The 11,382-nt window shown below is 37.4% G+C and overlaps 1 protein-coding gene across 2 annotated transcripts in view; it reads right to left on the reverse strand.

The window, feature by feature from the left end:
* Window positions 1-421: 421 nt before the first annotated feature.
* LOC106881026 (neuronal acetylcholine receptor subunit alpha-10) overlaps window positions 422-11,382 on the reverse strand; it is a 17,059-nt gene continuing 6,098 nt past the window's right edge. Inside the window, exons 3-7 of one of the 2 annotated variants that reach the window (XM_014931212.2) lie at window positions 10,800-10,844; window positions 9,273-9,382; window positions 6,799-7,331; window positions 4,083-4,300; window positions 422-1,229 (exon numbers count right to left, since the gene is read on the reverse strand). In XM_014931212.2, coding sequence (XP_014786698.1) covers window positions 879-1,229; window positions 4,083-4,300; window positions 6,799-7,331; window positions 9,273-9,382; window positions 10,800-10,844 — 1,257 coding nt within the window. In that variant the 3' untranslated portion in view covers window positions 422-878. Of the gene's footprint in view, window positions 1,230-4,073; window positions 4,301-6,798; window positions 7,332-9,272; window positions 9,383-10,799; window positions 10,845-11,382 lie in introns of both variants that reach the window. The other variant, XM_014931211.2, reaches the window with a different exon arrangement.

Below are 11,382 nucleotides of genomic sequence, written 5' to 3' on the forward strand. Positions count from 1 at the left end.
AACCAACCGAAGTCCTTAGGACGATTGCAGTCAACAGAGTTGAAGGAGTGGAATAAAAAAGATTCGCTTTCAACAGCTTACAATATGACAGGAGTTTGCTAGCTACGTGCTAAAGCCTCCTCTGTTTCAACATGTGAGAGAGTGAGTGTGAGTGTGAGTGTTTTACCGTGTACGTATATATATGTATGTATGTATATGTTGAGGCGGACACCCCCAGGCGAGAAGTGGACTGGTCCACTACTAATAAATAGTGGACTGACACAGTCAGTAGGTCGGCAAAGGTACGCCGTTCGGACCAGTCCCGTAGAGACGACAAAATACATCGTCATCATGGGACATATCAGTGAAGATATATGTATGTAAGTGTAGCTATGCATAAAACAGTCAAACATTAATTGAAAGATCACTCAATACAACTAAGTAGAGTATCACGTTTATTTCTACTAGGAAAAGATTGACAGTAACTTTCACCGGTCACCGCTTTGTCAGATTGTAATATTTTTATCTTTCAAGTCTTTTATATATATCATTTTGTGGGTGTGGCTTAGTGGTAGCAGTGTATTTGTATATTTGTGGTTAAAAAAAGAGATGCATTTTTTATTTCCTGGATTTGTTGTGTGTCATGTTTTTGAGAAGACTAATCCATCATCTCTATTAAGTCCTCTTGAAACAAATAAAGATCTGGTAAGTAGTGCTGATAATATGTATAGGTCAACGATATCACTGACTCTGCGAAATCCTTTGATCTCATGCATCAAGTGTTTTGGTAGATATATGCGTGTGATATGTATGTATGTATGTATGTATGTATGTACGATTGTATGTATGTATGCTTGTATGTATGTACATGTAATTTATTAAAACGGTGGTAAAATACTTTAAAAGTATGCACAAAGAATCAATAGAGCCGCCGTCGTTAGAATAAATGTTATAATATGAGCGAACATAAATGTCCTGTCCAGGAACAGAGCAAAGAGCTTCCATTTGTTTCCAACGGTACTTTCCTTGTAACCGTCGTGTGTAGTGAGATATTGTAGAAATAATTCCAGGGTTTCAATCAGGCCGTCGTGTTCTTTCGTGTTTGGTTTGTCGTTTTTCTCAATGTTTGATATTCCGTCGTCGTTGTAGTCATCACAGCATTCGCCATCACTGACGAATGAGCTATTGTGGTAAGCTAAACCTTCGATTCCTTTACGTCTGTGACAGGAACTTTCTTTCTTGGGGTTAAACTTGAGAAAAAGAAATAAAAATATAGATGAATAGAAGTGAATCAAAATTTATTCAATTTCAATGAAATTTATGTAAGAAAAACTTTTATTTTGAATTAATAATATTTTCGTTTTCACTGAGAGGTATATTAAGTAATGGTCTCCTTTGTATTCTAGCCAATCACCCAGATCAACCTAATCCTTGTCAGTTAAATTGGGTGGACGGAAACTTATGTAAAAGCCGGTTAGATGGAGTGGAAATGAGATAGCGGTGACATTGATTCTATGGTGAAGTTCCAGAGGAGTGAGATGTGATCATTTTCAATCACTGGAGGTGGTTTGTGTTCCCACTAGTTTTTATGATGGGGCAGGTCCAGGTTTTTACAAATTACCCACTGAATATACTGTGCTGCTCTATCATGCCTGTTGCTCTATCATACCCTGTAAGCACAAGAAGACTGCACATGGAGACAACGTGATCAATGGCTTCATTTTGTTGTTTACATACATGACATGTTGTGCTACTGCCGTTCTTTAATATGAGAAGTATTAATGCTAGACAAAAGAGGAGTGGTGATAGAGAGTCACCCTGGAAAAAAAAAAAATAATAATAATAATAATAATAATAATAATAATAATAATAATTAATATTATTATTACTATCATCATCATCATCATCATCATCATCATCATCATCATCATCATCATCATCATCATTATTATTATTATTATTATTATTAAGGCGGCGAGCTGGCAGAAACGTTAGCACGCTTGGAGAAATGCTTAGCGGTATTTCGTCTGCCGTTATGTTCTGAGTTCAAATTCCGCCGAGGTCGGCTTTGTCTTTCATCCTTTCGGGTTTGATAAATTAAATACCAGTTACGCACTGGGGTCGATGTAATCGACTTAATCCCTTTGTCTGTCCTTGTTTGTCCCCTCTATGTTTAGCCCCTTGTGGGCAATAAAGAAATAAAATCGTTAGCATGCTGGACGAAATGCTTAACGGTATTTTGCCCGTCGATCCGCTACTGGACAAGAATTCTGGATTATTTGTTATATTTACTTTACACGATTACGATCTTACGTTCACTTTCAACTCTTTCTCAGTTATCTCCCTTTAGGCTGTTTTCAATATTTTTATTTCCGCTTCTCTATTATTAATTTTACTCACCTCTCTATCTTAGAAGAAACTGATGGATAAAGAAATCAAACTACATAAACAAACAACAGTAAAACCGTTCAGAAATTAAATACCACTAACATATTTTTATAATATATATTATACCTACATATTAACGCTTTACAGTATACTTACATATATACCTATATCTATACATCGATCTAAAACAACAGGAATACTAAAGGAAGTTCGGAATTTAAGAGAAGAGAAAACCCATAAGATCTTATGCTATTCATTTAAAAATTCCTGAGTAGACCTTATTATTATTACATCCACCTTTAAAACTATTTTGAATGGTGAATTTGTTAACTTTGGCTTGTATTAGATAAGTATGAACTATTTGTTACTGTTATTAAATTTCCTACAGCCACCTTCACATTTCATGACTACCATTGGGATCGATCAGGTACCGGACAAGGATTCTGGAATATTTTTACAGTTTTTTTTACTTAATTTTTTTTGAGTGGTCGGGTTCACTTTTAGTATTCTCGTATGTGAGAGCAGTCGAGTTTATTTCAGATATTCTCATTTTAAAAATCATCTCTGGCTAATCGTTGAGAGGATGTTGGTGTTGCTTTGGCAGAGGTTGGCGCTCTCTGAGTGCTCTTGTTATTATCATTTTAGCCCGGTTACAGCTATATTTCTTCTGAGGTTACATCTCTTATGGATTTGCTGTGTTAAAATCACAATAAATTTCAGAGAAGAGAGAGAGAGAGAGAGAGAGAGAGAGAGTTCCAGCGGTTGGCAGTGAGAGCGCCAAATGCATTTAGACCTTTTAGGGCTTTTCTAATGGTGCTTACTCACAGTCTCGTCGCTCCTGATAAATGAAAAAGTGACTAAATCATTTACTGATGTTGCAAATAACAATCCGGCTTATTAATAATGCAGTATACGCAATTGAAGCAGTATTTAATTAAAATAGCCGTCTATGTATCATACTTAATGTATACACGCTGTTCTTAGACCAGTTATTGCAATATTTGTCCTGAGCTAACATCTTCGATGGACTTACTGTTTTAAAAACGCAATAAATGTTTGAGAAATTCGTACTTGCAACGGTCAGTGATTGTGCCAGATGCATTTCAACCTTTTAAGCCTTTCCAATGGTGCGCACTGGCAGCCAGCCACTTGCTTGGGGGAGAATTTAGTGTCTCTGGTACATAGACGGCTATTTCAATAAAATATTGCCTCAGTTGCGTATACCGGATTTTTATTCAGCCGGACGGCTTTTCGCAACATTGCTGACGGTCAAAAAGGCCAAAATGTATGTGACACTCTCGCTGGACATTACTGGGACAAATTTCCACCTCCCTCTGATATTTATTGTGTCTTTAACACAGCAAGTCCATAAAAGATGTGTTCTCTATACAAATACTGCAATATCTGTCCTATTGACAAGAGAAAGAGAAAAACATACAACACCGAATTTAAGACGTGTTTTATATGTACTGTGCGTGTATATGCGTGCACGCGCGCATATCTATATGTAAAATAAAGTTCTAATTCATTCAGGTGTAAGAACTGATGTATCAATTTTGTTGTGTGTGTGTGTGTATGTGTGCGCGTGTGTATTTGCACACATACACACACGCACGCACACATATGTCAGACGATCAGCAATTTTCTCGACGCTAAATTATTTACTTTAATGTTATAATTCCTAAACCAAAGGAACTGGAAATTACCTGGCTCACCCTTGATGAATGGGTCCTTGTAATTTCGGCCAAAGTTTCAGGTGTATTCTTCGTAACTGTTTTTGGACCAATCATGTTTCCAAGCCAGCTTTGTTGTAATTTCTCCATCCAAGCAGGGAAAGTCGTTCCCATGCTACTTTTATAATGAATATTGACCGTTATTACAGCCATCACACACGATAGGGAGACCAACATCATACAACTGGCGAAATAGATACCTAGAACAAAGATAAGTAAACAATTGTTATAAAAAGACAACTCGTTTGAAAGGACTCTAATACAACAGAATAGAAAGGAATACAGCAGAATATGATAGAAGCTATTATAAAATAGACTAGAATATGACATAAAGATAGAATGGTCTATAATAGTGGAGAAGAATACAAATACTACAGAATAAAATAATATGAACCAATAACTGATTTCCAAAGGTGGACACCGTTAATCGAAAAGTCAACTTCGTTAGCTGTTGGCTGTTAGTCTGTTAACCAAAAAGTTAACTTCCATCACTGTTAATCAGTTAATTCTTTAAAAATGTAACGGAAGTTATTGATAAACCGTTAACGTTAATTTTTATTACAGAAAAAAAAATCAGTTTTGCTCTAAACCACCTAAAAACACCTTTAAAAAGTGCCAAAGCTATAAATTCCATTAACTTCAATTGCTGATTTCTATGTAGTTGTTCATTATTTTAGAATTAGCTGCCCAACATTTCTCAAAGAGCTTCATGCTGACTTAAATAAAGAAGGAAATATAGCGACCTCATAAAGAGGACAGTTTCGTTACATGATAGTTACACAGTTTATCACGTATTTTCTTTTAGCCTACCAAGTATTGTTCTTTTTTTTTTTGCTTAGTATGGCAGAATAGCAAAACCAATTAGCATCATAATCAAGTGTGTTATTTTCTAACCTGGGCACCAAACCGTTAATCCGTTAAGCGTTAATTAACGAAGTTGACATTTTCGTTAACGATTTAACTCTTTAGTTAACTTTGGAAGTCATTATCGGACTAATTAACTTCCGTTTCATTTAACTTCTGTTAACTCAAGTCAACTTGAGTTAATTTCCGTTAACTTCAATTGAATTGTTAATGAATTTTTGTAGTTTTGGCACATTTTAAAGGTGTTTTTTTTTGGTGGTTTTAGAACAGAAACTGATGTTTTGTTTTTTTCTATAATAGAAATTACTGTTAACGGTTTATCGATAACTTCCGTTACATTTTTAACGAATTAACTGATTAACGGTTATCGAAGTTAACTTTTTGTTAACAGTTTAATGTTTAACAAAGTTAACTTTTCGATTAACGGTGCCCACCTTAGGTTATTTAAACCAATTATAAAGTTTACTCAATCAAAAATTTTAGCCAATTAGAGACTTAGAATGTGAGCCATGTTCTAGCGATTCAAGACAACATTGCTTTATTTTCTTTTTGTTGTCACCGACAGCTTATAGGCATGATGTCACGTTTTACCTTGCTCACTACACTTAGCTCTTGCACCTAGTTAGATTCGTCCCTGACTTGGTCTACACAGAATGACTTCCACCATTTTAAAATCACGCACGTTATGAAATTATTTTCTTAACCTTTGGTAAAGTATCTGCTTGATTACATTAGATGTTACAATACATTATTCCATTCATTTTGTAAAAGAAAAAACATACGTATGTACATATTCATGACAAAGTTATCCAACATATATTACAAGAATTTGTAATATATGAAAATACATGTATACAGTTTTCGATAACGTTTACTACAACGCGTTATTCAGTTCACCGCCTTAGAACATTTGAAATATTGAAAAGAAAATGAGAATGAATAGTGCAGCAGCTGGATGCTATCATTCAGTGTTACTCAACCATGAAGGGGGTCGTGCACCACCCGTTTTCATCAAATACAAGCTCAAACTGGTAAAGTCACGATTCTCTACTAAATTTGTTAACTAAATCTGTTGCTTAAATCGTTTTATTCGATACCAAAGACAATGGTGGTCTTCTCAATGAGCATTCCACAATAATACCTTCTCAATGGAGTCTTCCACAATACTATACTCCTCAATGATGCTTTCTACATTGAGGGAATTCAAACAATTACACCTTACACAATGACACCCTTCAAAATAATGCTCTCCACAGTGATGTTTTTCACAGTGGTGCACTCTATAATGGGTCATCTACAGTAATGCCCTCTACAACAGTGTCACCACCCCGGTGCCTTCCACAATGGTGTATTTCTCAGTGGTGTCCTCCACAATGGATAACCCACAACAGTGTCTTTCACAATTAATTTTCTTCCATGGTGCTTCACACAACGACGTCCTCCATAAAGGGGTCCTCAATTTGATGATCTTCACAACGATGTCTTTTACAACAGTACCATGTCATTAAGAATTAAAAAATTAAAAAAACAACAATATCCTGTTACTGTTAAACTTGTTGTATCCCTACTGAAAGATTCTGACTGTGTGTGGTGTGTAAAGGATCGCCTCACTCTAACGAGTTTCGTTCGTTTATAAGCTACTGATTACGACCAACAAGTAATTGTTGGCATGAAGAATAGAATGCGTGAATGAATGAAATGGAATGACTTATCTGAGAATCGTGCTTGCATTATAGAATTAGATCACCGAGCACTTACACTACTGTACGAAGAATAAATACTAGTCAAAACGAAAAAGAGAACACGAGAAGCAACACACCCAAAATACACCTACCTATATAAGGAATCTCGTCTGAATTGGCTGGAAGTGTTTGGTTGACGACTAATAAGAACACTGACAACGAGAGGAGAACTGTTACACCTATGGAAACTTTCTCTCCGGAACTCGGTGGTAATAGGAAACCCAGGAGAGATATACTACTAATTAAAAGACAGGGAAATATGAAGCTAAGGATGTGGAAAAATGGTTTCCGTTCGAGTGAAATAACATATATTAGCTCACTGCTCACACCACTGGCGTGTTTCACCTCATTTCTGATTGCTTTAAGACGGACGAGAGCCCACTCTGAGTTCTGTACGTAATTCGATGTGTCTCCAGTTGTTGATGCTGGATAAAGGTCCAGTTCATTAACAAGGTATGCCCACGATGAAAAAGTCATATTGCAGAACTGTTTGTCGAAAGGGAAATTCTTGGTCTGTAGCATACAGGAGCTTTTGACGACCGATGGGAAACGGTAATACATAGTTCCATTGGAAGATATTCTAACATTGTAATATTCCAGGATCCCTTTCAGAACATAATCCACACTGAAATACATAAAATAAAAAAATAAAAAAATTATTTACGTAAGAATAGCATCTCAGGTGTACTGAAATGCTGTGTGACATACACATATATCTACATCTTCATCTAACAATGAGGGTGTAGTAACGCCTTGTCTCGTGCGCATGCGTAGTCATCAATATCCAAGTTTGGCGCCCTGATTCTTTCTCTTTTCTCGCCGGCCGACGACGATGGCAGACGTCCAACAGCGGAGCTCTCGAACATGTCAGCACCAGAGCTTCACAAATAACTGCTGCCTATTTTCACCATAAATAAATATTGTTGTGTTGATAGTTCGGAGTCAGCGTTACGTTGTTTATCAGGTCGAGTAGCCCATCCTGCTCAAAAGGTCCCTGAATAAGGTTTGTTTTAGGATGTTGAGTAAAACACCCATGTTTCCAAAGGTGAATTATTCAAAACCCAAAGAATTCCTCTCAACACATGGCTATGATGTTCCCCCACTACTTCTGCTCATGATCAGAGATGCACATATCGCCAGCCACCAAGGGACATGCTCAACTGGTTAAGGTCAAACAACTGACAAGCAAATCTGTAGTATTAAGCAGAATATTTGCTGTAGCCCATCTTTTATACCAAGACAAAACAATGTACATGAATGAGAACCCAGGTTCGAAATTTCCCCACGACACCTGATGAAGGCTGGAGGGTATATCAGCCGAAATGTGTTAACAACAAACAAGATGAGGACAAATATCCGTCAAATGTAAATAATGTTCACAAAATTTATTTTTGCTGATGCACACCACTATTAAAAGTTACCCACTGAATCTTTTTTTCTCCTTGCATTTTATTTTTTGCTAGGCATGATATTTGATTTACTTGTTGAGATCGTAAAGACTGTATGTATAATTACAGATGAAGCGTCTTTTCAAGATGATAGGTATTTGGTGATCAAACAAGAATGATTTGGGTTTATACAGCATCATCATCGTTAAAACAACTGCAACAAAAACTCGCATTAGTAGTAGGAGCTGTCTTTGAATATTAGTAATACTAGAAGCATTGTGTTTTTAGCAAAGAACTGCTCGGGGTCACCATTTTAGTGAAGGAAGTCGCTAATGAAGATGTCAACACTTTAATGACTGTACTCGGTCATTAATTCAATGACTGTATTATACCTCTGGTACGATAAGTGACAACAAACACTTCTATCAGTGCGTGAACAACTTCATATCTAAGGTTTTATTCAGATGTGTAACAAACGAATTCATACTGTGAGTACACAATGTTCAATCAGGTTATCTGGAATTGAAGCTTAAGATTATGAACCTCATGTTCCACGATGACAGTGAGAAAATAGGAGGAATTTAAAGTACAAAAATTATTTTCAGACAGGCACTAGGTGAAGAATACTATTGCGAGTCGTTGGTAGGAAAGAATATCAAATCCTTATACCTGGCTCTCTCTCTCCGATGTTGACCTCGCTGCGTCTTAATAAAGAAGAGATCAATTCAATTGGAATTCGCTCTTAAGTAGGCGATATTGCTTCTAACACTCTCCTGTGTGTGGTTTAGCAGTTACGCCTTGTATGCTAGCAAAGGGTGGTGGGAGCTAAACTCTGTTGCTTGGAATGTTCTAGAACATTCGATAGGGGAGATAACTGTAGTTGACTCCCAGCTAATATTTTGCCAACGAAAGAACTTGTTTCAAATAGCATTGCCTACATGTTTAACTTTTCAACATTAAGGTTACTCTATCAAATGTAATGTTTATTTATTCACATTGTTTTGATACACTATTTCGTAGTTTCAAGATTTCGATGATATAAATATTTATTTTTGAACGATATTGTATGGTTGGTGTGAGAGGTCGGATCTGGCCAGTTTGAACACAAAACAGGTAGAATATTTTGGCCAGAAACGACTAGGTTAAATGATAAAGGGTTAAAACAGAGGACTACTTACTTCTCGTAGAGCGCAATATCAGGAATCCAAACCTCTTTGTTGGACACAAGTATTTGGTCGATTCCTTCAAAATCAGTCTTATTCCAGCTCAGTCTACAATCTCTCCATTGCTACAGCAATACAAAAACAAAGTCCCTTTACATTTCTATCACAACTAGAATGGATCTGAACAGCCGTGTTGTGGGAGTGTAGTGTATGAGTTTTGTGTTATTGTGTCGCTTATCTTTAGACCTTGTATGTGTTATGAGAATTATTGTGTGTGTGTGTTCCCAATTGTGTTGTGAGAGGGTCTTGTGCTGTGTTTTGAGAGGCATTTGTGCTGTGCTGTAAGAGGGCTTTGTGCTGTGTTGTGCGAGGGATTGTGCTGTGTTGTGCGATGGTCTTGTGTGCTGTGTTGTGAAAGGGTGTTGTGCTGTGTTGTCAGAGCGTCTTGTGTTGTGTTGTGAGAGGAACTTGTTCTGTGTTTTGAGAGTGACTTGCGCTGTGTTGTGAGAGGGATTTGTGCTGTGTTGTGAGAGGGTGTTGTGCTGCGTTGTGAGAGGGTGTTGTGCTGTGTTGTGAGAGGGTTTTGCATTGAGTTATCATGATCCTTGTGTTGTGTTGTATGTCAGCCTTGTTTTGTGTTCTGCGTGAGTCCTAAATTACGTTCTGTGTGGGCTTTGTATTGTGCTGAGTTGTATGTGGGTTGAAGTGGCTAGGGGATTCAGCTCATCATCGCAAGGTTGTGAGTTCGATTTCCAGCGGCGCGTCGTGCCTTTGAGCAAGACACCTTATTTCACATTACTCCTTTAGTAGAAAGTGGGTTATACATCTTTAGATTGTATACCTGACTTTCTACTATAAAATTAAAGAAATTGACGGAACGCTGAACTCCAGACTAAACAACTTAAACAACATTTATTTACTTGGTAAAACATACAAATCTTTAGTTATACATCTTTAGAGGTGAGAATAACGAGCTGTCGAGTATAAGACCGAAAGATGTAGAGACAGCTTAAACACACGTCCTTGCTCAATCGCTGGCCAGCGAGAAAGAGAATGAATTGAGCGGGAAACGCTTGCTTGTTTAATTTTACGCATGCGTAAGACTACGCATGCGCAGGCGTTACTACACTCCCATCCACTCAGCTGGCAAAAATGAGTTGTACCTGTATTTCAAAGGGCCAACCTTGTTACATTCTGTGTTATGCTGAATCTCCCTGAGAACTATGTTAAGGATACACGTATCTGTGGAGTGCTCAGTCACTTGCACATTAATTCCACCAGCAGGCTGTTCCGTTGATCGGATCAACTGAAACACTCTTCGTCGTAACCGTTGTATGTTGGCCTTGTGTTGTGTGTGAGCTTTGCGCTGCATTATGTGTAGGCCTTGTGTTGCACTGAGTGTGGACTTTGCGCTATGCTGTATGTGAGACTTGAACATGAAGCCTGTGTGTGTTTAGGAGGTTTGTTGGACATGATATGGTGTTGTATGTGTGCATGGAAACGTTTCAATTTACAGAGATATGAAGATTAATGTTTACATACCATTCTTATCCAGATGCTCGTATGAAGGATTTGTAGGCTATCATTCTATGGGTTTTAAGACGAAAAATAGCAATAAAAAAAGGGAAAAACAACGATTAGAAATAGTTTACTATCTCGGTAATTATCTGATTCTGTCTCATTTTCTTTCCTTCTTTCTTTCTTTCTTTCCTTCTTTCTTTCTTTCTTTCCTTCTTTCTTTCTTTCATTCATTCATTCTTTGTTTCTCTCTCCTCTCTCTCTCTTTCTCTCTCTCTCTCTCTTTTTCTCACACACACACACATACATACACACACACACGGAGACATGGTTTCGGGTTCAGTCTCACTGCGTGACACCTCAAAGTTAGTGCCTTCCACTATAGTCTTGGGCCAACCAATGACTTCTGAGTGAATTTGATACACAGAAATTATATAGAAGGCCCTCATTTCCAGGCGCAGGAGTGGCTGTGTGGTAAGTAGCTTGCTTACCAACTACATGGTTCCGGGTTCAGCTCCACTGCGTGGCACCTTGGGCATGTGTCTTCTACTATATCTTCTACTATAGCCTCGGGCTGACCAAAACCTTGTGAGTGAATTTGGTAGAC

Source organism: Octopus bimaculoides, chromosome 12, assembly GCF_001194135.2.
Source record: "Octopus bimaculoides isolate UCB-OBI-ISO-001 chromosome 12, ASM119413v2, whole genome shotgun sequence".
NCBI classification, from domain to species: domain Eukaryota; kingdom Metazoa; phylum Mollusca; class Cephalopoda; order Octopoda; family Octopodidae; genus Octopus; species Octopus bimaculoides.